At 40.8% G+C, this 25867-nt stretch overlaps 1 protein-coding gene across 1 annotated transcript; it reads left to right on the top strand.

The window, feature by feature from the left end:
- Positions 1-302: 302 nt before the first annotated feature.
- On the top strand, positions 303-25495 carry znf330 (zinc finger protein 330). Its single transcript, XM_070872122.1, has 9 exons — positions 303-587; positions 11642-11661; positions 12015-12085; positions 17669-17748; positions 18271-18397; positions 21457-21561; positions 22440-22486; positions 22710-22827; positions 25018-25495. Exons 1-9 carry the CDS (start codon positions 468-470, stop codon positions 25302-25304), a joined length of 975 nt encoding a protein of 324 aa, XP_070728223.1. The 5' UTR covers positions 303-467; the 3' UTR covers positions 25305-25495.
- Positions 25496-25867: the final 372 nt, after the last annotated feature.

Genomic DNA, 25867 nt, shown 5'->3' with positions numbered 1-25867 from the left:
CTCTCTTTCCTCCTTTAAGATGCCCCTTAAAACCTACTTTGACCAAGCTTTTAGTCATCTGCCGTAATTTCTTCTTATGTGGCTCGGTGTTAAAATTTTTGTCTGATAATCCTCCTGTAAAGCACCTTGGGGGTGTTTTACCATGTTAAAGGCGCTATATAAATACTAGTTGTAGTTGTTTCCTTTGGTTTTGTGGTTAAGTTCTTGCACTTAGTTTCTATGTTTCTATGACCTGGAGCTCAGTGAGGTGTCACGAGCGCGCCGGAAGCACGAGTGTTGGCTGCGCGCGGTGACGAAACGCGCGACGTCATAATCGCGTGTGTTGAGGGTGGGATGTAGTGCTGTGTGCCGCGAGCTCCGGGGGCGCTGGCCGAGGTGTGCGTGTGCCTGGGACTCTGAGCTGCACCGACCCTCTCCGCTAACTCTCACAGCTCCCCCTCCATCCTCTTCCCACCCCCCTCTACAAGATGCCGAAAAAGAAGACCGGGGCGCGAAAGAAGGCGGAAAGTCGCAAAGAACGCGAAAAGTTAACCCGGGCGGCCAGAGACAACGTGGATGTGGCGAAACAGCCCTGCAATGCCTCCATGGTGAGCAAGTCCTGCAGCAAACAGACTGTCAACCTGCAGTGACACATTGAAATAGAGCAGGCGCGGCCCAAGCATTAACCAACCTTTGAAGCAGTTTCTTGTTTTTCACTCAGTTTTTAATTTCAGCCTCTTGTGTCGTGCATCGTTTTCATTTTGTTTGAGGTTTTTGGATAGAAACTCATTCTCAGACTTTTCACGAGTGTGTTTCCCTGTATTTGACTACTGGGATCTGTCATGACGAAGAATAATTTCCTTTCCACTGGGCCTTCCTGACCATTAGCCTGTTAAGTCGTAACAGTAGTGATTGTCATTATGTGTAAACAGTTAACTCGGGTATTGCAGCAGCGAAAAGTGCATAAAGTGAGATGTCTTTAGCGACGATTTTGCGTGCATTATGTAATTATTTGCAAAAGTGTAAATACTTGGGACTTGCAATGATCCGTTATCTCTGCTCTACTATTCCAATGATGTCTGGCACGCCTCCCACCTTACTCTCTGTAAACTTGAGCTCGTCCAAAACTCTGTTGCCCCTATCTTAACCCGCACCAAATCCTGTTCATCTCTCCGATGTTCGCTGACCTGCTCCTGGTCCGTTAATGCCTCAATTAAAAAATTATTTTCAAATCGCTCCATGTCCTCGTCCCTCCCTATTTCTGTAACATCCTATAACCCTCCAAGATTTCTGACCTGTTGAGCATCCCTGATTTTCATCGTTCCATTATTGACAGCTGTGCCTTCAAGCCCTAAGCTCTGGATATCTGTCCCTAAACCTGTGTTTCTCCTACTTTAAGCCACTTCTGAAAACCTACCTCTTTGAACCAAGCTTTTGATCACCTATCCTAATATCTCCTTATGTGGCTAAGTGTCTTTTTTTTTTTGATAACACTCCTGTGAAGTGCCTTTTAAGATGTTTACTACATTAAGGATGCTATATAAATGCAAGTTGTTTGTCAGAAAATGAGTTCAGAGATCGCTTGACATTTACTTTATACAGTTTGATAGCAAAGGACCAGACTATGCAGCACAAGTGCTGGGATATAAACCACTTGGTTTTCTGTTGCCACTTTTATGTTGAATTCTTGTTTCTCTCATTTTCTAGGGCAGTGCTGATAAGGGTACTGACTTTTATATTGGCCTGGAATTTCCTATAACAGCGAGATCGGTAGCATATGCCATAAATGTCATTTTACTTGCCGATCTTGCCATTGTGAACTTACTCCAAAATTTCCTAGATTTCTAATTAATTAGAATATGCTGTAGTGAGCATAGTGCCGGATCTGAAGCAATGCAGCCAACGGCCAATTCACTAACATTATAGAAAAAAAACTTAATCTGTGAAACTGACAAGGCCAGTTTTTAAAGGACACTGCAGGTTCATGTGCAATTACACACACTTGTACAATCACTATCTTTCAACAACTGGTACTGTGTATAATTTTTTACCATTGCTGAATTTCTGAACACTTTGGAACAATGCTGATTCGCATTCAGATTCAAGCTAAAGGAGAGCGCACAAACAGAAGATGTGTGACAACAACAACTTGTATTTATATAATGCCTTTAACATAGTGAAATGTCCCAAGGTGATACACAGGAGTATTGAGATGACAATTTGACAGTCACATAAGGAGAAATTAGGGCAGGTGACTAAAAGCTTGGTCAAAGAGGTAGGTTTTAAGGAGTGTCTTGAAGGAGGAATGAGAGGCGGAGAGGTTTAGGCAGGGAATTTCAGAGCTTAGGGGCCTAGGCAACAGATGGCATGGTCACCAATGGTTGAGTGATTATAATCAGGGATGCTCAAGAGGGCAGAATTAGAGGAGTGCAGATATCTCTGGGAGGGTTGTGGGGCTGGAGGTGATTAGAGATAGGGAGGGGCAAGACCATGGATGGATTTGAAGACAAGAATGCGAATTTTGAAATCGAGGCATTGCTTAATCGGGAGCCAATGTCAGTCAGTGAGCACAGGGGTGATGGGTGAGTGGGACTTGGTGCGCGTTTTGGATCACCTCTAGTTTACGTAGGGTAGAATATGGGAGGGCATTGGAATAGTCAAGTCTAGAGGTAACAAAGGCATGGAGCGCTTCAGCAGCAGGTGAGCTGAGGCAAGGGTGGAGACGGGCGATGTTATGGGGGTGAAAAAAGGCAGTTTTGCTGCGGATATGTAGTCGAAAGCTCATTTCAGGATCAAATACGACACCAAGGTTGCAAACATTGACACTTAATTGTTGGATGCATCTTGAGTAAACGGCCTGCATATTCCGAAAGTGAGTTACAATGCCAAATGCATCCCCGGTGTCCTTGATATGGACTTCCAGAAGGCATTTGATAAAGTCTCATAAAAAATTGTTAACTAAGGTTAAAGCCCTTGGGACTGAAGGCAAATTATTGACCTGGTTATGAAATTGGCTGAGCAGCAGGAGGCAGAGAGTAGGGATAAAGAGCAAGGACTCTAATTGGCAGGATTTGATTTGCGGTGTCCCGCAGTGATCTGTTTTGGGACCTCAATTATTCACTATGTTTATTAACGACTTAGATGATGGGATAGAAAACCACATACCCAAATTTGCTGATGCCGCAAAGATAGATGACATTGTAGGCAGTGTAGAGGGAAGCATAACATTTTAGAGATGTTGATAGATTTGCAAAACTGTGGCAAATTTAATTTCCGTGTAGACAAATGTGAGGTCATCCACTTTGGACCTAAAAAAGATAGAACGGTATTTTCTAAATGGTGAAATGCTTAAAAACAGTGACCTCCAACTCCCAATCCCCATATCCCTTGATTCCCCTAGAGTCCAAAAATTTATTGATCCCAGCCTTGAGTAGAGAATTCCAAAGATTCACAACCCTAGTGAAGAAATTCTGCCTCATCTCAGTCTTAAATGGCTGACCCATTGTCCTGAGACTATGCCCCCTAGTTCGAGACTGTCCAGCCAGAGGAAGCAGCCTCTCAGCATCTACCCTGTCAATCCCCCTCAGAATCTTATATGTTTCAATGAGATCACCCCTCATTCTTCTAAACTCCAGAGAGTATAGGCCCAATCTACCCGATCTTTCCTCGTAAGACAGCCCTCATCCCAGGGATCAATCTAGTGAACCTTCGTTATGCCGTCTTTAAGGCATGTATGTCCTTTCTCAGATAAAAGACTAAAACTGCATAGTACTTCAAGTGTGGTCTCACCAAAGCCCTGTACAATTGTAGTAAGACTTCCTTACTCTTGAACTCCAACCCCCTTTAAAGGCCAAATTAGCATTTGCTTTCCTAACTGCTTGCTGTACCTGCATGCTAACTTTCTGTGCTTCCTGTACGAGGACATCTAAATTGCTCAACACCGACATTTAATAGTTTCTCACCATTTAAAAAAAAAAATACTTTTTAAAAAATTCTTCCTACCAAAGCATTTCCCCACATTATACACCATTTGCCACCTTATACCCACTCACTTAACTGGTCTATATCCCTTTGCAAGCTCTTTTTGTGTTCTCACAGCTTACTTTCCCACCTAGATTTGTATCGTCAGCAAACTTGGATACATTGCACTAGGTCCCTTCATCTAAGTCATTAATATAAATGGTAACTAGCTGAAGCCCAAACACTGATTGATAGAATCATGGAATGGTTACAGCACGGAAGAAGGTCATTCGGCCCGTCAAGCCCATGCCGACTCAGCTAGTCCCTTTCCCCGTGACCCTGCAAATCTTTTTTCTTCAGATACTTGCCCAACTCCCTGTTGAAAGATAAAATTGAGTCTGCCGCCGCCTTCACCACCCTTTCAGGCAGTACATTCCAGATCTTAACCACTCGCTGCGTAATAAAGTTTTTTCTTGTCAACATTGGTTCATTTGCCAATCACCTTTAATCTGTGTCCTCGGTCTCTTAACCCTTCTGCCAATGGGAACACTTTCTCTACCTACTCTATCCAGACCCCTCATGCTTTTCAAATCTTCTCTGCTCCAAGGAGAACAACCCCAGCTTCTCCGGTTTATCAACGATACTGAAGTCCCTCCTTCCTGGAATCATTCTTGTAAATCTTTTCTGCACCATCTCTAAGGCCTTCACATCCTTCTAAAATGTGGTGCTCAGAATTGGACACAATAGTCCAGTTGGGGCCGAACCAGTGTTTTGTACAGGTTCATAATTTTTTTTTTGTATTCTATACAGTTTGAGCATCCGAAATCCAGAGTTCCAAAATTTGGAATGTTCCAGAATCCGGATACCAGGCCGATCCGTGGTGGGATCGTCCGGAAACCGGAAAATGTTCTGAAATCCGGACTCCCCCGCCTCGGCGGCCCGACTTCGCCGCCCCCTTACCTCGGCTGCCCGACGCCACCTACCTCGGCCCAGGCAAAGACGTTCCAAAATCCGGAACGGCCTCAGTCCCAAGGTTTCTGGATTTCGGATGCTCAACCTGTACACTTCAGGCGGTAAAGAAGGCAAATGGTATGTTGGCCTTCATAGCTAGGGGATTTGAGAATAGGAGCATGGAGGTCTTACTGCAGTTGTACAGGGCCTTGGTGAGGCCTCGCCTGGAATATTGTGTTCAGTTTTGGTCTCCTAATCTGAGGAAGGACGTTCTTGCTATTGAGAGTGCAGCGAAGGTTCACCAGACTGATTCCCGGGATGGCAGGACTGACATATGAGGAGAGACTGGATCAACTGGGCCTTTATACATTGGAGTTTAGAAGAATGAGAGGGGATCTCATAGAAACATACAAGATTCTGACCGGATGGGACAGGTTAGATGCGGGTAGATTGTTCCCGATGTTGGGGAAGTCCAGAACCAGGAGACACAGTCTTGGGTTAAGGGGTAGGGCATTTAGGACTGAGATCAGGAGAAACTTCTTCACTCAGAGTTGTTAAGCTGTGGAATTTCCTGCTGCATAGAGTTGTTGATGCTAGTTCTTGAATATATTCAAGAGGGAGTTAGATATGACCCTGACGGCACAAGGGATCAAGGGGTATGGAGAGAAAGCAGGAAAGGAGTACTGAGGGAATGATCAGCCATGATCTTATCGAATAGTGGTGCAGGCTCGAATGGCCTACTCCTGCACCTATTTTCTATGTTTCTATGTTTCTAACCCTAGGATCCCGCAAGCCTTTTAACTGCTTTCTCAACCTGCCCTGCCACGTTCAACAATTTTGCCACTGTTCTGCCCACCTGACCAGTTCATTGATATCTTCCTACAGTCTACAGCTTTCTTCTTCTTCAATTACACAGCTGATTTTAGTATCATCTGCCAACTTCTTAATCATACTCCATTCATTCAAGTCTAAGTCATTGATATATACCACAAAAAGCAAGGGGCCTAGCACTGAGCTCTGCAGAACCCAATTAGAAACAGCCTTCCAGTCACACAAACACCCATCAACTATTGCCCTTTGCTTCCTGCCTCTGAGCCAATTTTGGATCCAACTTGCCACTTTGCCCTGGATCCCATGGGCTTTTACTTTCATGAAGTCTGCCATGTGGGATCTTATCAAAGCCTTGCTAAAATCCATGTGCACTACATCAAACACACTACCCTCATCCACACTCCTTGTTACCACCTCAAAAAATTCAATCAAGTTAGCTAGACGTGACCTTCCCTTAACAAATCCATGCTGATTGTCCTTGATTAATCAATGTCTTTCTAAATGAAGATTTATCCTGTCCTCAGAATTTTTTCCAATAATTTTCCCACCACTCTGGTCTGTAATTACGCGGTCTATCCCTTTCTCCCCTTTTAAACAAAGATACAACGTTAGCTGTCTTCCAGTCCTCCAGCACCACACCTTTAGCCAGAGAGGATTGAAAAATGATGGTCATCAGTAAATTTTGAAATTGTGCCTGTGCACCCACGTCCAAGTCATTAATATATATTAAGAAATGCAGTGGTCCTAGAACTGACCCCCCCCCCCCCCCCCCCCCCTGGGGAATCCCACTGTATACCTTCCTCCAGTCTGAAAAACAACCTTTCACCACTACTCTGTTTCCTGTCACTGTCACTTAGCCAATTTCATATCCACGCTGCCACTACATTTTATTCCATGGGCCTCAATTTTGCTGGCAAGCCTATTGTGTGGTATTTTGTCGAACGCCTTTTGGAAATCCATGGGCACTACATCAACCACATTACCCTCATCGACCCTATGTTACCTCATCAGAAAATTCGATCAAGTTGGTTAAACACGATTTGCCTTTAACAAATCTGTGATGGCTTTCCTTAATTAATCCACACTTGCCCAAGTAACTGCTAATTTTGTCCCTGATTGCTGTTTCTAAAAACTTCCCCACTACTGAATTTAAACTGACTGGCCTGTAGTTGTTGGGGTTATCTTTACACCCTTTTTTGAACAATGGCGTAACATTTGCAATTCTCCAGTGCTTTGGCACCATCCCCATATCTACGGAGGATTGGAATATTATGGCCAGTACCTCCGTGATTTCTGCCCTCAATTCCGTCAGCATCCTCTGATGTATCCGATCCGCTCCTGGTGATTTATCTACCTTAAATACAGCCATCCTTTCTAATACCTCAATCAATTTTTATCTTGCCGGCACTGACACAATGGGCCGAATGGCCTCCTTTTGTGTCGTAATTTTCTTTGATCAGTGTCTCCACTACCTCTTTCACTGTCTGTGGCAGCATCCTCTTCCTTGGTGAAGACCGATGCAAAGTACTCATTTAGTATCTCAGCCATACTCTCTGCCTCCATGCATAAGTTTACTTTTTGGTCCCTAATTGGCCCCACCCCTCCTCTTACTACCCTTTTTACTATTTATGTATCTCTAGAAGACGTTTAGATTACTTTTTATGTTGGCTGCCATTCTATTCTCATACCCTCTCTTTTCCCCCCTCATTTTCTTTTTCACTTTTCCTCTGATCTTTCTATCTATAGCTTGATTCTCAGATGTATTTGCAATCTGACATCTGTCATACCCGCTCTTTTTCTGCTGCTTCATAGTCTCTATCTGTTTCGTCATCCAGGGAGCTCTGACTTTATTCGCCCAACCTTTTCCCCAAGTGGGAATGTACCTCGACTGTACCCGAACTATTTCCTCCTCAAAAGCAGCCCATTGTTCGACTTCAGTTTTGCCTGCCAATCTTTGATTCCAGTTTAACCGGGCCAAATCTGTTCTCATCCCAGTGAAATTGGCCTTCCCCCAGTTAAACATTTTTACTCCAGATTGCTCTCTCTCCTTTTCCATAACTAATGATACTATGATCACTGTTCCCTAAATGTTCACCTACTGACACTTGTTCCACTTGACCTACTTCGTTCCCCAGAACCAGATCCAGCAATGCCTCCTCCCTTGTAGGGCCCGAAACATACTGATCAAGAAAGTTCTCCTGAACACACTTCAGAAATTCTTCCCCTTCTCTGCCCTTTACACTATTACGATCCCAGTCTATATTAAGATAGTTGAAGTCCCCCATTATTACTACTCTGTAGTTTTTACACCTCTAATTTCACTGCAAATTTGCTCCTCCATATCTTTCCCACTATTTGATGGTCTATAGAATATACCTAGTAGTGTAATAGCACCTCTATTATTTCTTAACTCTATCCATATAGATTCTGTTCTTGATCCCTCCGGGGGGACATCCTCCCTCTGTAGCACTGTAACATTCTCCTTAACCAATGTTGCCACACCACCTCCTATCTTATCTTCCCTTTCTTTCCTGAACACCTTATAACCAGGAATGTTTAATACCTAATCCTACCCTTTTTTGCGTCAGGTCTCAGTTATTGCCACAACATTATATTCCCATGTGGCTATATGTGCCTGCAACTCACTCACCTTGTTCGTGCGTTCCCATACGTACACTGTAAACCCATCTTAGACCATCCTGTATTCTCTTAGTTGGACCTCACCTAATACCTTACTATTTCTTGCTTTAATGCTGTCTACCTCTCCCATTCCTTTGAGCACTTTATTTCCCCTTTCTAATGTTGCATCCTGGTGCCATCCCCTGCCAAATTAATTAAAACCCTCTCCCAACAGCATTAGTTTTTCAAGTTATTTTTCACTACTGATAATTACTTAAGTTCCTCACTTTTATTAGCCTCTTGGTTCCCCATCTCTGCAGCCATCTCTTTTAGAACCCTTGGATGTAGGTCATCAGGTCCAGGGAATTTGTTGGCTTTTAGTCCCATTATTTCTTCAAGTTCTTTTTCTCTAATGATTTTAATTACTTTTAAGTTCCTTACTATTTTTTGCCTCTTGGTTCCCCACTGTTTTTGGTATGCGTTTTATGTCTTCTACTGTGAAGGCAGATACAAAATATTTGTTTGAAGTCTCTGCCATTTCCTTATTCCCCATTATAATTTCACCTGTCTCAGCCTCTAATGGACCAACATTTACTTTTGCTACTCTTCCTTTTTACATACTTGTAGAAGCACTTGCAATATTATTTTAAATATTTATTGTTAGTTTTCTCTCAATCTGTTTTCTCCCTTTTTATCAATTTTTTGATTATCCTTTGCTGGTTTTGAAAGCTCTCCCAATCCTCAGGCTTATTCTTTTTTGCTAATTCTTTGCAAAATTATAAGCTGCCTCTTTTAATCTAATACCATCGTTAACTTCTTTAGTTAACTACAGATGGATCACTTTTCCCATGGAGTTTTTATTTCTCAATGAAATGTATATTTGTTGAAAATTTTGGAATGTTTCTTTAAATGTTTGCCAGTCCTTATCTACATGGCTTTTAATCTAATTACAAAGTGAGAAGCTAGGGTTGTATTCCCTGGAATTTAGAAGGTTAAGGGGTGATTTAATCAAAGTTTTCACGATAGAGGGAACAGATAGGGTAGATAGAGAAACTATTTCTGCTGGTTGGGGAGTCTAGGACATAGTAATTTAAGCCCTATGCTACATTCCCTCCAAGGCCATTTTATTCCTTCCTCGGGCGTGGCGCCCAGAACTGCTTTCAGTACTCCAAGTGTGGTCTAATCACAGTTTTGTAAAGCTGTAGCATAACTTTTTGTTTCCTAGAACAATACGTCATGGAACCGACCAGGGATCTGGCTATTTTAGATCTTATATTGTGTAATGAGACAGGGTTAATTGTAATCTCTCCTATAGTAAAGGATCCAATGGGGGAAGAGTGATCAAAATATGACACAATTTCGCATTCAGTTTGATAGCTAAATGCTTCAGTCGAAAATGAAAATCTTAAACTTAAAGCCAATTACATAGGTATGAGATGAGACTTAAAATTATAGCTAGATTTTTCAGGAGTGAAATTAGGAAACACTTCTACGTGCAAAGGGTGGTAAAAGCTTGGAACTCTCTTCCGCAAACAGCAATTGATGCTAGATCAATTAATTTTAAATCTGAGATTGGTAGATTTTTCTTTACCAAAGGCATTAAGGGATATGGACCAAAGATGGGTATATAGAGTTGGGTTGCAGATCAGCCATGATCTCATTGCATGGCAGTATCAGCTCAAGGGGCTAAATGGCCTACTCCTGTTCCTAGGTTCCTATGTTCCTTAGATGAACACATACATTTATTGTTTTGTGAATCAATCAAACACAGCCCTCTTGCCGTGCATAGTTTCCAGCATCTGATCCCCATGCAATCGAGCAGCACTGATGGATTCTGCCTCTGCCTTGGACAACATGCCACTTCTCTGGGGTTAGCCCTGGTCAATGCTCCATCCAGTAGATGAAGACCTGAGCGGGAGACCATAGGATAGAAAGAAGAGCTGTTTTGATTTTGATGCCTCGTCAACAAGAATATTGAAGGACCGCCTATTCTGGATGAATCGTGATCACTTAGTTGTAAATTGTTCAAGGAGCTGCTGCAATATAGCACATTCTTTGAATGCAATCATAGTAAAGTCAATAAATAACACTGCTGCCAGGTTACCAGTGCCATTATTTTCCGGTGTAAGTGGCAGCGGTGAGTAAACAGGGATCAATTAAGGAAATTTGCGATTTCCATTGAATTTTAATGCGGCAGAGCTATGAAGATTAATTTCTCTGTTTCGTGAGAGTATCAGCGGAGTGGCGCAAAAGTCGCAGGAAATTATGGCACAAGTCACTTAGGAGCTCTCCTGGAAATTCTGAGCTTTTGTCACAGTATCATAAGACATGACTTGTAAGTAGCCAATCACTAGATTTTGATCAAGTTGCAAACTACATCAGGACCTATACAAGTCACCTTGGACCTAGTGCAACTTTGTAAAAATTTATAGAATGCTGTGCATGGCTGTCAAATATAATTAGAACCTATGGCTGTTTTCATACTTGTAAATTATTCTAACTATTAAATGGAAATTAGTGAATATTGGAGTAAATTACATATTTGTAATAAATCAGTGATCAAATGATGTACACCAAAAGAGCTGAACTGATCAGAGCATTCCCTACTGCACCAGTGTGACTTTTTTTTCCAGTGAGGTTGCCCATTATTGCCAGTGTTATGCTGCAGACCCATGCCCACTAGGGACTGGATTGAGACTGCCCCAACTCATTTCATACAGGACCCTTATGGTCAGCAGACAGTGGAGACTTTTATACAGCTAGGCTTGACTGAATTTAACACAGATCTTGGAAGTGAAATCCCATCCCTCATAGAAAATGTCTAATTCACTGTTGAATATGATTTTATAATTCATGAGCAGTTGTTTAACCTATTAATAGTTTTTTTAAAGTAAATTACCTTGCTAAATATTATTGCCAGATAGGTGTAGAAATCTGTGATAAATATCACTGCGTTCTGTGCTGCCCATACATGACCACTATTTAGAATTTGAAGGAATTAAAAAAAAAAACTTGGGTATAATACAGAAAATTGTGGCAGAGGTTTGATGCATTTTGTAAAAATATTAATTCTCATGATGTGGGCATCATTGGAATGGCCAGTGTTTATTGCCCATCCCTAGTTTCCCAGGTTTAATTCAACTGAGTGGCTTGCTAGGCCATTTCAGAGGGTAGTTGAGTCCATCATTGTTCATTATTTTGAATGAAAATAAAATGTTATTTCATTGCTAAAATTCATTTGTTTGTGGCTGTGGTTTAATTTTGCTCAAAATGTTTTCTCTTTTGTTTCCAATAAAAACAGGAATGCGATAAATGCCAAAGGTAAGATATACCAGAGAATGAGTGTGTTCAGTTTACGTTGTTTTTTGATTTAATGTCTTTAATCAAGGACAGTATAATACTATCAATAGCCTGTAGTATGTCCTACAATATTATATTAAAGTTTTTCAACCAAATACATTTGAAATTTTGATGCCAAGGAACTTTTTTGTCTCTGTTTCTATTGGCTTTTCTATATAAAATCTACAGTAATCACCTAAACCTGGAATGGCCCTGTTAAATGTCCATGTTAAGGATTCATAAGGCAGCATAGTGGAACAGATGCTTATCACTTGATGTTTCAGGACCTAACTTTGCATTTGTTTCCCAATGTTCACTTTCCTCCTTTGGACAAGACGGCAAAAGAATCGAGCTTTTTGTTACTTCTGTAATTCAATACAAAAGTTACCTATTTGTGCACAGTGTGGTAAGTAGGATTCAGTCCATTCTTGAATTAGTGTCATTGCTTTCGTTTTAGCTTTCTGTCTTGTAGCACCCAGGAATAAATGGGAAGATTATTAGGTGACGATACTACAGAAAATGAAGATTAAGCTTTTTAGATTGGAAATAAAACTATTTTAAAATGTTCTTTGTTGGGAAGGGGGTGGTATATTATGTTGATATTAAGAGCTCCTGAAAGTTCTATGTTGTGTTATGGTATGGTTATCTGAAAATATTTTTCTACACTAGTTTAGGTAGGCGAACTGTATATGTTGACAGTTTAAGCAGGATCTGCTATTGAGTGACCTTTGTACAAATTGATTTTCTCAGCTTTACAGAACATGTAGATAATGCTTCAAAAGTATATTTTTCCATGAGGGAGTTGTCAGCAAATTACAGTTGGAATTTACAGTTTCATAGGCTGCATTTACTGGAACACGTAGGTAGTAAAGTTCCATGAATGTGGGGATCGTGTGAAATGTATCAGTGTCTCCAAGAATCTGTGTGTGTGTGTGTATTTCTAATGTATATTACAGCATGAAGTTATAAGTTTCATGCGTGCTCTCCTGATTTAATGCTCTATACAAAACATGGAGCCTGTGAAAGACCACAGGCTGGCTTTTCAAATGGATAAGGGGCTCAGGTGTAGTGTTTAAATAGTAAATGCATTAGTGACTTGGTTTGTGTCCTGGCTTTCTGCAAAGAAGTTGTGAATAGGTGGCAATTAAGAATGCTGCAGGCTTTAGATTTTGTAATAACTGATTATGATAAAAGATAGTAAGATGGCAAAACAAATTGAGATTGGTCCAGTGATTTAAACTGAGGAAGGAGATCCAGGTATTGGAAGTTGCCTGAACCTATGTGATTTATTTTGTAGAGAATGAGGGTCTGCTGTCTGGAAGGCTGTATTGGAAATGTTTGGATATAAAACATCTTGGAGGTGTTTATATTTTTAGAATTTTTTTTAATGCATGTATGTATTTAATTATCTACCATACTTTGTTTTAAAATATCTAGTGTAGATCAATTGGATCAATGACAGCATGTTAATCAGATGCCAGTGGTTGAGCAAATCGACTTGTGAATGGTGAGCCAAATGCTAGGCAGTTGGGAGTTTGAAAGTCGTAAGTGACCTGGGGCATGTTTTTTTCCCCCCAGTTGTGGATTCAGAATTAAGTGTGGTTAGAAAAATGTAGTGGGGATGTGTGTGGTGATGGATAGAAGGATGTGGTAGAAGGTAAGTGATCGAAATTATGGGGCTAAGAGGCGACAGGGAATATCAAGGGGGTGGCTGAGTGTGGGTAGAAACATAGAAAATAGATGCAGGAGTAAGCCATTTGGCCCTTTGAGCCTGCACCACCATTCAATATGATCATGGCTGATCATGCAACTTCAGTACCCCATTCCTCTCCATACCCCTTGCTCCCTTTAGCCATAAAGGCCACATCTAACTCCCTTTCGAATATATCTAACGAATTGGCCTCAACAACTTTCTGTGGTAGATAATTCCACAGCTTCACAATTCTCTGGGTGGAAAAAGTTTCTCCTCATCTCGCTCTTAAATGGCTTACCCCTAAAACTTGGACTGTGACCCCTGGTTCTGGACTTCCCCATCATCGGGAACATTCTTCCTGCATCTAACCTGTCCAATCCCGTCAGAATTTTATATGTTTCTATGAGATCCCCTCTCATTCTTCTAAATTCCAGTGAATATAAGCCTAGTCGATCCAGTCTTTCCTCATGTCAGTTTTGCCATCCTGGGAACCAGTCTGGTGAACCTTCGCTGCACTCCCTCAATAGCAAGAATGTCCTTCCTCAGATTAGGAGACCAAAACTGTACACAATATTCAAGGTGTGGCCTCACCACGGCCCTGTACAACTGCAGTAAGACCTCCCTGCTCCTATACTCAATTCCTCTCGCTATGAAGGCCAACATGCCATTTGTTGCCTTCACGGCCTGCTGTACCTGCATGCCAACTTTCAATGACTGATGTACCATGACACCCAGGTCTTGTTGCACCTCCCCTTTTCCTAATCTGTCACCATTCAGATAATATTCTGCCTTCCTGTTTTTGCCACTAAAGTGGATAACCTCACATTTATCTACATTATACTGCATCTGCCATGTATTTTCCCACTCACCTAACCTGTCCAAGTCACCCTGCAGCCTTTTAGCATCCTCTGCCACCCAGCTTAGTGTCATCTGCAAACTTGGAGATATTACATTCAATTCCTTTGTTTAAATCATTAATGTGTATTGTAAATAGCTGGGGTCCCAGCACTGAACCTTGCAGTATCCCACGAGTCACTGTCTGCCATTCTGAAAAGGACCCGTTTATTCCTACTCTTTGCTTCCTGTCTGCCAACCAGTTCTCTATTTGTGTCACTTCATTACCCCCAATACTATGTGCTATAATTTTGCACACTAATCTCTTTTGTGTGGGACCTTGTCAAAAGCATTTTGAAAGTCCAAATACATCACATCCACTGATTCTCCCTTGTCCACTCTACTAGTTACATCCTCACAAAATTCGAAGATTTGTCGAGCATGATTTCCCCTTCATAAATCCATGCTGACTAGGACCGATCCTGTCACTGCTTTCCAAATGTGCTACTATTACACCTTTTAATAATTGATTCCAACATTTTTCCCACTACTGATGTCAGGCTAATCGGTCTATAATTCCCTGTCTTCTCTCTCCCTCCTTTTTTTAAAAAGTGGGGTTATATTAGCTACCCTCCAATCCATAGGAACTGATCCAGAGTCTAAAGAATATTGGAAAATGACCACCAATGCATCCACTATTTCTAGGGCAACTTCCTTAAGTACGCTTGGATGCAGACTGTCAGGCCCTGGGGATTCATTGGCCTTCAATCCCATCAATTTCCCTAACACAATTTCCTGACTAATAAGGATTTCCTTCAGTTCCTCCTTCTTGCTCGACCCTTGGTCCCCTAGTATTTCTGGAAGGTTATTTGTGTCTTCCTTAGTGAAGAACCACAGTTTTTGTTCAATTTGTCTGCCATTTCTTTGTTCCCCATTATAAATTTACCTGATTCTGACTGCAAGGGACTTGCATTTGTTTTCACTAATCTTTTTTTCTCTTCACACATCTCTAGATGCTTTTGCAGTCAGTTTTTATCTTCCCTGCGCACTTACACTCCTACTCTATTTTCCTCCTCCTCTGCTGAATTCTAAATTTCTCCCAGTCCTCAAGTATGCTGCTTTTTCTGGCCAATTTATATGCCTCTTCCTTGGATTTATCACTATACTTAATTTCCCTTGTTAGCCACGGTTGAGCCACCTACCCCGTTTTATTTTTATGCCAGACAGGGATGTACAATTGTTGAAGTTCATCCATGTGATCTTTAAATGTCTGCCATTGCCTATCCACCGTCAACCCTTTAAGTATCATTCACCAGTCTATCCTAGCCAATTCACGCCTCATACAATCGAAGTTACCTTTCTTTAAGTTCAGGACCCTAGTCTCTGAATTAACTGTCACTCTCCATCTTAATGAAGAATTCTACCATATTATGGTCACTCTTCCCCAAGGGGCCTCGTACAACAAGATTGCTGATTAATCCCCTCTCATTACACAACACCCAGTCTAGGATGGCCAGCTCTCTAGTTGGTTCCTCAACATATGAGTAGAAGAGTCTATATGGAGAAACCATTTTAGGGAGGACAGGAATGGTGAATTCATAGACACAACAAGGGGAGGTGTGATGGAGGTTGAAATCGCAGGATAAGGAGTCACTCGGGGCAGAGGCTGATGGAGGATAGGAGGGAAGATATCTCGATTGGTCTTGGATGTTGACAATGAGGATTTTAAAGGAGGCAAATGGTGTGCAAGAGGGATCCAGACTCTTGACTTTTTTTCCTCAACATTTCTGACGGATTGTTTCCGCCTGGTCTATGTTTGAACATAGTAGTTGTTTCAAAATTAAGTAAATAAATGTCAGCATTGACCTGAATAAATTAATAAGTGTCAACATTGACAAATGGTCAAATTTGACAATTCTGAACACTTGTCTTAATTATCACTGTTTAAGTTAAAATTTCACTTGATAAAATACAAGAAAACCACGTGGTACAAATTTAAAATTAAAGCCATGCTGTAAGAATAATATGCCATATTATTTGAAAAGTGAAATACAACTCTCTAAACTACACTTTAATTAACTGGCTGTTCCTTTTAAGATTAGACATTGCAGTATAACCATCGCATAAACTAAATCTTCATTTAAGTCAAATCCAGTCTCTCAAGACTAAATCACTTAAATTTTATAACTCGCTCTGTACATTGCTCTGAAGCAAATCTATAAATAAAAAAACGTGACTGTTAATCCGATTGATTTGTCCTATTAGCAACCAATCAGAGCCTGGACCTGCACTCAGTTCCCAGAGCACACTGGCCTATCTAGCTCCTTGCTGTGTTTATCTGGCATCAGCCTGTGTTTCTGTGCTCCCCTCCCTGGTTGTGAGATCCTTGGATAGCTGTTTTCCAACTTTTGCACACCTGCTCCAGGCTGCTCTGACTTTTCGGGTGTCACACTGAATTTGAGTGCTGCTTTTTAATTTGAATTTCATTGGAGGTCAATTCCTGGGTAACTGCAGGCACAAGTTGAAAAAGTCAGCAAAGCACCGAGCAGGTTTAGCAGAAAACAGGAGAAGGCTGAGTAGCGTGAAATCAACATCCTAAGGCTAGGGAGTGGGAAAGCACAATAGTCGGGAAACTATGTTTTTTTTTTAACGTGAATAGGCAAGAAAAATAGCAAAGAAGATAAAAATGAAATGCAAAAGAAGAGCAGGAGTTTATGGAGAAGGTTGGGGAACAGGTGGCACTAAGAGAAGGAAAGAAAGGATAAAAGAAAAGGAATTTTCTTTAAAAGGAGGTGGCCAGGGGAAGGGTGGAATCACTGGATAGGACATGAATGACTGCTAGCAAGCAGATGCAATTTCTGTGCAAGACATCAGGAAAGTAGAACCTCGGAGCACTCTGGTGGCTTCGCCCCTGCTAGTGAATGAACTAGGGCATGAGACCAGTCCTTAGTCAGAATGTTGGGAACGTGGGACGAGGGCCTGGCAATCTCTTGGTGACTGGCTGGGTTGCGAGCTGATGCAGAATTTGCCCCTGTCCTAAAATGACACATTTGGCAGAACCTACCCCTGGACCAGGCTTCCTACTATCATCAAACTGGTGAGAGACACCTGTTCTCAGCAGCATGAAGGCTGCAGTGTGTTCTGCAGTGAGGTGGATCACGACGGAAGCACTTGAGAAGGTGCTTCAGCCCAGATTACTTGACTCTTTTCAGTTGACGAGCAAAGCTGGAGGGCATTGCTAGTAGCTCGATTTAGCAAACATTGCCGATGCTGGAAATGTGAGACAAAAACTGAAAATAGTGGAGACGCTTAGCAGATCAGTTAGCACCTGTGGAGAGAGCAGACAAGTTTGTGTTTTGGATGCAGATCTTGAAGTATTTAGTCACGTGTGTATTGTAGTTTCTTCACACGCACACAAAAAAAGTGTTTTCTTTTTAAGTTGCAGCTTTCTGTCCTCTTTAGGCAAAACAAAATGTATGTTGAAGAGCTCGGACTGTGTTGTTAAGCACCCTGGTGTCTACAGTACAGGGCTCGCCATGGTGGTGAGTATTCACTTGGCTTTTGTACATCAGGATAATTGGAGAAGTTTTCCATTTGGACATTTTTATGCCTGCGATATTTCACTGACATACAGTGCACCTACCTTGCCCCTTGCCTGTATTTAGATTTTTCTTGAGCACCAGAAATGTGGAGTATATTTCTGCATGATTTTTTAACCAGTTTACTGTGCTTCACATATTGAATTTAGTGCAGGTTTTGAATTCGTCCATTATCAAAGAATTGCTTGGAGAAAGATTCTAATTAAGTTTAAGAAAGCAATGGACAAGATTGTTTTTGTGTGTATCAATGTCCAAGCGCTGAATGCAAAGTTTGTTTTGTCACATTGGATAACTGATCTGTAGAAATTTGTTTTTGTGCCTGACACGAGCAATGTTGAAAATGTATTTTTTTAAATTTCTTTCTTCGTAATGGTGAACAATAAATACTAGTTTCCTAAAGCTAAACTACTTCGAATGGTAGACAGGAAGACAATGATATTGCTTCTCTTTCTCTCTCCCTCTTAGGGAGCAGTTTGTGATTTTTGCGAGGCCTGGGTGTGTCATGGGAGGAAGTGCTTGAGCACTCACGCCTGTATCTGCCCCCTTGCTGATGCTGATTGTGTGGAGTGTGAGAGAAGTGTTTGGGAACATGGTAAGGATTGTCTTGAATTACCTCTTTCAGGAAGGGCAAAACGTTTTTTACTGGGTGACGAGCTTGCACAATTGATGGCGTATTTGATGAGTCTTGCTATATGATAATCGCTGTGTGTGGGCTTGCTTGGTGACTAATGGGTGACAAAATTGAGACCAAGTTACAGTAAGTGTCATGAGTGGGTTGTCAATTGTATTCCATGGTCCCTTACCTATATCATCTGCTACAATCCAGGTTAAGTATTGAAAATGAGAAATTGATATTAAATTTGAATGGAAACTAAATTGGCACAGGTGTTTTGGAGTGGGGCTAAACAATTTTCCTCTGACATTGGTTTCTCGCTTTTAAAGTATGTAACGAAAGAATTTCATTAATATATTACTGATGGTATGTTTTTTTTCCTAAGTCTTTCAATTATTTTCTATCCACACTACTGTTACTACATGTCATTTTCTAGTAGCACTTTTAAGACAATATTTATACTGTTAAACTGCTATATAAACATTGACAATGGGAATCCTCATTAACATTTACCTGCCACACTAAGGAGCGCTGCTGCCTTAAGATAGCGTTGTGCAGCCGTCCTGCCCCATTGCCCAGGCGCTGCGTCGCTCCCTGAAAATACCCCGTTCTTCTGCTGACCGATCCTGCTGTATCCTCTGCCTTCAACTAACATCAAGTAAAAACTTTCCAACTGCAAAAAAACTTTTGTGCAAATGTTCTCTGAAACATCAACTGTAAGAAAGGCCTCTAGCCCCACTCAAATTTCTTGGTCTCGAGATTGGCTCCCTCCAAGCCTTCTGGCCTTTAGTTTGCAGCCCTGCTGAAACTTTGCATCCTGTAATCTCCAGCCCTCAGCCCAGTCTCTCTCTCATTGACTCCAGTCCATCTGTTCCCTAACATCTCCAGCTGAAGCATAAGCAAAGTGCGCATCCTACCCTGCTCGTGGCATGATTTTCAGCTTAGTGTATCTTTCTCTGCCAAACTTCCATATTGGGTACTGCTTCCATTAACTCTTGCTCAGTTTTGTTATCACTGATACTTTAAAAGAATGGATACTTGGAATCTTTTGGCCCCTTTTGCATACTGTTCTTCCCATTAGATTAAAAAAAATTATTCCCCACTTGCACTTCCTTTTGGACTCTGCAACAGACCCTGTTCAAATTACATTTAAAACCACATTGGCTGTTATTAACAATCTTAAAAATAAATCTGTCTCTGCCCCAGTGTTTTCCTGGCTCCACATAACTTCCAGCACTCCCCTCCATGCCACCCCCCACACCTTTCACTTACATTTGAACTGCCACACTGAAATGTGTGGTATACTGACAGGGTATTTTGTTTGAATTCAAAGAAGATACCCTGTCAGTACACCACTCGTTTCAGTGCGGCATGTCAAATGTATCAATTATTTGATCCCTGGTATTGGATAAAGAATAGCACTAAAATAGGTTTTGGTATCAAACAACTCCTCTGCAACCTTCGGCCCCATCTTTACACCATCCATGCCTGCTTTTCTCCTGCTTGTCCTTTTATTTTGGATTTGCTTCTGTCTCCACTATCCTTCAGGCTCTTCTATATTCCTATATCTTGTCCTGAATACTGCTCCTGATCTGGACTCACCACCATAGGATATTGACTAGAAAATAATATATGTCTCGAAATAATTAGCACCACCCACCACTAAACCCACCATAACACTATTTCATAAATGTACAAAAATACAGCCGTGTATTGTACCATTCACGTCTGTGAACTTCTGGCCGACTGGGAATCTGAATTGTTTCGTTTTTGTGAGTGGGAGCTATGTTGTAAGTATTGAGATGTATGAATTTTGTTGCCTCAGTTGTGAAGCTACTTACAAATGAGCATTACAGCAATATTTTAAAATTTTCATTGTATATGTGTAGCAATAGCGTGGTAGACCTATAATATTTTGCACATGTAATAGTTATTAAACACTTGGCCAAAATATAACTCAAGGCTATTAACACACAGCACCACCCATTGGCTGCATTCGTGAACTACAGTATAACACTTCGATATAAATAGCAGCATCTTATATTAGGAAACTAGCATTACAACTATAATCAAGATAGCTAGACCTGAGTTTAATATAAAGACCATAATCCCTGTTTCGCAGACCAATGTTGTACTCCTATACATTTACAAAAATTAATTTGAAGCAAATAATGTTGCTATTTCTGAATTACACAAAACTTGGATTACGTTGTATGAAGTAGATTATCATGTAGTGTGCTCCTTATGCACTTAGCCGACTGGTTTGCGAGCACTGAGCATATTTTTTCTATTGTGCATTAACGCATACTTTGCATGTCTATACATGTTGCTTTTTGTCTCTGCAAACTGCTCGGTGGCACCTGGTTAATCAATTTCTTTTTAAGGGATACATTCATTAGCATAAGTACTTCAGAAATAATATTGTGTGGGATGTACTAAGGGCTCCGTATGTAAACGTGCCAATTGGGGTGGTACCAAGCCATATGCACTAGAAGAACTTGCATGGGAATTCTTGTCTCCATAATAGCCACTCCGACAAGATACCATTTGCCTGAAAAGCAATTCAGGTGTGAATACATAATGAGTCACAGGAGCTTACAGTTCAGTTATGGAGGACACGACACCACAGCCTGGCCTGACCCTAATCCTTTCCTCACCCAACGTTCGCAGAGATACTTTCCTATAGGGGTGCCTGGATAGTGCTCAGGAGCAGGAACCCTGGCTGATTTTCCACCCCGTATGTGGGGTAAATTATGTTGGGAAGAGCTCATAGGATAGTTGACTTTTTAACCTGCCTTTTAAAGTTTAAAAAAAAAAGTGTTCCAGATGATCCAGGGCTTGACCCGGGGTTGTTTTCCAAAGTTCAGTTTACACCAGCTTGCAGCTGATGCGAAGCTGAAGTGGCATCAGCTTAATTCCTTAATTCTCGCATCAATTACCAAAATTCAACACACCACTAAATAGTCGTTCACTCCCTATTTGTATATTGCAATTTACTGTATCTATGGAACCATCATTTACATTGTGTTGGGTTACAGGAGGGAGACTGTTCCGTTGCTCTTTCTGCCACAACTTCCTCTGTGAAGATGATCAATTTGAGCATCAAGCCAGCTGCCAAATCCTGGATTCTGAAACTTATAAATGTGAGTTATTTTTGATATATCTGATGCAGACCTTGGTTATAAAACCCCTGATTTAAAAAAAAATGGATCTCTGAATTTGTTTTTTCTTTAAAGTTGCTTTGCATTAATGGTAGTCCAATAGCATTTTAATACAAAGTATCTAAAGTACTGTAGTATCTATCACCTTTACACTGGAAACTGGGTTGAAGTCCAGCCGGGATTGATGGATTGGATGAAAATCTCATCTGTTGCCTGGAAGGACACCCCATACCTAGTAGGTATTTTCACTAAGTCAAAAGCACTGCAATCATTCCAAATGCAGTTAGATGCTATGATGGGAAGGAAACTATGTTTCAATGGAAAGATGGGCTGAATGGCCTCCCTCATTAAATCTTTCCTTTGTGAAGTCATGGAGGTAGCTAGTGAGAGAAATAAAAATGTTACATGGGTCTATTAGAGGATGCTTTTCTAAATAGTGTGTGTGTTTGTGGTGGGGGGTGGGCAGGAGAAGGAGATGAAGGGGGTGATAAAGTCAAAATTGAGGCCCTGTTGAGATCTTTGCTCTGCATCTAACCGGAGCTGTCATAATATAGAAAGACCTTGCATTTATACAGTGACTTATCACGGCGCTGAGAAATGTATTAAAGTGCTGCTCTCAAATTACTCCATTGAAGTGCTCACTGTGAGGTTATGGTGCAAGAACCTTTCCCTGCAGTGACATTTCTTGCCTTGATGACCATAGTCACCCAGCAAAATAAGCTTGGTGGTGAGTGGCTTGATGAAATTATAAAATGATTTATGTGTGACCAGAGAAAGGCCTAGGTCAGTTACTAGATCAATTTATGATTTGTTTATTATGATGTTTCTACCTTACTGATCAGAACTTAATTTCTTGCCAGGCATCTCCTGTAATCGCCTGGGACAACATTCTTGTCTACGTTGTAAGGTAAACAATTATTTTTCTTTGTTCCATTGATGAGATTTCGATTCCACAGAATTGCCAGTTAAATTCACCCGTTGTAATTTAATTGAGTAGTCACATCTATTTTGCTTTCTAAATGGCAATTTCAACTGAAATGTAAGCCTGTTTAATTTTAATGCCATTCTTAGTGAATTCTGTTGTGCAACAATTACACTTTTTAAAAATCCTCTCCTTCCCTTCCCTCCAGGCCTGTTATTGCGATGATCATGTTCGCAGCAAGGTCTTCAAACAGGAAAAGGGGAAAGTGCCACCTTGTCCTAAATGTGGTCATGAAACACAGGAGACAAAGGATCTCAGCATGTCCAGTAAGTTCAATCATTTCTTGAAATGGCTTATCCATATGTGTTCCAACAGCCCATCATTTTGAGATGAGATCATTGCACTATCTGTACTATATTCAGATATTGGGTTGGTCTATTTTTATTCAAAGACTACATTATTCAACATTGTTTAGAAAAAGGTAATTTAAATGGTAATAACATTTTATTAGAAAGTGACTATAGGATAACATTGTACTGTCACAGGATGTTTTGAGTCATGGGCCACATACATTACCCCCCTCCCCCCCAGCAGTCCCTGCTCACAAGATTCTGACTGGGTTCTCCCACCCTACATCTCAGTCTGTTTCCTCTGCTCCACCATCAGTGGCAGAGCCTTCAGCTGTTGTCCCTCACTCTGCAATTCCCTTCTGCCTTGTTACTTTGTTGCCCACCTTCAAGAAGCTACTTTGTGTACACCTTCCCCCAACTCTTGTCCTTGCTTGGCATTTGGTCCCCCTGTAGTATCTTTTGGATGTTTTCCTGTGTTGGCCTTTAGTACATGGCATGTGTGTTTTCAAATTCCTAGAAAACATTCTTAGAACAGTTCTGAACATAATATAAAGCAACTGAATTAAAAGCTTGCTATTTGAATTAAACTTTTTTTTCTTGTTCGTATAGTAAAGGGGGTGGATGAAATATTTTGTGGATCATGTGCACATTGTATTGCCATCTTGGTGATACCTACTTGGAACAGTATATTAGTGCACTGTTCTGTAACTTCAAAGATTGGGGTTTGAAATACAGCTCTTCAAAAGATTTGTTTGAAGTCATCCTAGACTGATGGGATAAAGTGTGTTCTGTCTATATCTTGTGGACTTAAAGTTTCTGTGTGAAATTGTTTGGGTATTGTTAACCAAATTGGGTAGTGGTTCTTGAGTCAATAGCATAAAACTGCTCACTGTTTGAAGCTTTACAAAGGGCCTGTAAGTGTTGGCTGGTCTTGGTAATACAAATTACCAACTGGTGTAGTAGTAAGGGAATGAACTTTTCAAGTTAACTCAAATTAATGGTTGAATTAGAGGTTTTGTTTTGTATCTGACTTTGCCATATGTGATTTGGGAGTTGCTGATGTACATTAACAGTGGAGAGTTGGTTTGTTCCCTCATACTGATGTTCCTGGATGTGAATACAGAACTCTCATACTTGAGCATTAGTTTCCATCAATAGGGTTGCGTGTGACACTCGATGAATTCAGGCTTGTCTCTGCAGTTATGTCCTTCAAAAAACTAAGTATTTTTTATCTTTTTCCTCGTGCAGATCTGGTTTGGAGGGACTGTTTAATTATCGTGTGATGCTGTTTGTTTCTAATATGAAGTAGAATTAGAAAAATTGTGTTGAACCACGTTATTTTTTACTAGGTTTAAATGTAATATTTTCTCTTGTATAAAAGGTTTACCATCTAAGGTCACAGATGAGTTATCTCACCTGGGCCGATCAACTTGCTGCACCACTGATAGCAGGGGAGCTTTTGTAATTTGAGGTGTAGAAATTGACCTGGTCTTTATGATGCAACCAAATGATTCTTCACACTTCGACATCCCAGTTGTCTAAGAAATTACGGTTAAGACCTTGTGGCTAACCTATTTAGATGTGGATCCCACCTCTAAAATGGGTGGTGGGATTGAGGAAGAAGAGCAAGTGAGTTTATAGGAGGGGAGGGTGGGGGAGTGGGAGGGAGAGAGAAACAGTTATAACAATTGATAGGTTCTGTTAGTTAGAAATTGCTAAATAAAAATGGGGATACTGGGAAGACAAATGTTTCACTTATGTTTTTTTTTACATGTTTGTTTCAATTATATAGTGTTGATAAAACTACAGCTGACAACTGGACAGCTTTATTACAACTAGTAAGAAAGACTTGCATTTATGTAGCGCCTTTCACGACCCCAAGATATCCTAAAGTGCTTTACAGCTAATGAAGTACTTTTGAAGTATAGTCACTTTTTTTTGTAATGTTGGAACAAGAGGATTTGGTATCTGAATACAAGTGCCAAACTTAAAAAAAAAAAAAAAAAAATAATAAAATGGCTCAAGCAGGGTGGCCTGGAAACTCCACATCCTGGCATTGTACTGTTTAAAATGATGCTGGATATTTGGCTTCATCAACTGCAGACCATTAGTTAAAATAACAAATCCGATTTTTGTAAATCAAATGGACTGTGTTTTGTGTTTTAGCTCGCACATTGAAGTTTGGCAGACAGACTGGTGCGGACGATGATGGTGCATCTGGTTATGGTGACTACTGGAAAAATTTGCCATCTGGAGGAGGCGGAGCATATGTTGATGAAGATGATGAGTATGGTGAGGATGATGAGGAATATGATGAAGAGGAGGATGAAGAAGCGGACGAAAAAATGGAAAAAGAGGCTGATGGCACCGTTAAAGGCTATAGCGACACTTTTGCTGGTCTAAATCTGGGGAGAACCTATGCAAGTGGCTATGCAGACTATGAAGAATCGTAAGGCTATGATCACGATGGACACTCATTGAGGATGGTTTGTACTTTATATTTAAAAATGTACCTTCAGGTGAACCATTAAAGTAAGGTGGATTGTAATTATGCATTTTGAAGTGCAAATATGTTTGGTTTTAAAGCTACATCTCAATGAAAACTTTCTTCAAACCCTTTCAATAAATCTCATTTGCTAATTCACTTGTGTCCCAGTTTGCCTGAAAATGACTCGCTTGTAATTTCCCAGACATTTTGCATTTTAGTTTTTTTAAATTTTAATTTTAACCCATGCTGCTCTCAAGAAACCTGTCTACTCATGGACATCGCCACTGATGCCATTCTTTGGTTGGCTTAAGAGGAATGTCTAAATAATAATTCTTGCTCTTAATAGTATCATTTAAAAAAAAAAAAAAAAATTCTTGGCATGTGGGTGTCACTGGCAAGGCCAGCATTTATTGCCCATCCCTAGTTGCCCTTGAGATGGTGGTGGTGAGCTGGGGCAATCTGGCCCAGCTGGCTGTGTGGCCCTAACAAAGGCATTGGTAGAGTTGACATTGGCAGGGGAACAGACAT

Source organism: Pristiophorus japonicus, chromosome 2 (assembly GCF_044704955.1).
Source record: "Pristiophorus japonicus isolate sPriJap1 chromosome 2, sPriJap1.hap1, whole genome shotgun sequence".
Lineage (NCBI taxonomy): Eukaryota > Metazoa > Chordata > Chondrichthyes > Pristiophoridae > Pristiophorus > Pristiophorus japonicus.
This window is presented reverse-complemented; position numbering and strand designations above follow the sequence as displayed.

Bases quoted from the DNA above. Each gene is read 5' to 3' on its own strand.
- znf330 (XM_070872122.1), top strand. From the start codon at position 468: ATGCCGAAAAAGAAGACCGGGGCGCGAAAGAAGGCGGAAAGTCGCAAA. The intron at 17,749-18,270 runs GTGAGTATTCAC...TCTCCCTCTTAG, and splicing joins GTACAGGGCTCGCCATGGTG to GGAGCAGTTTGTGATTTTTG. The intron at 22,487-22,709 runs GTAAACAATTAT...CCTTCCCTCCAG, and splicing joins ATTCTTGTCTACGTTGTAAG to GCCTGTTATTGCGATGATCA.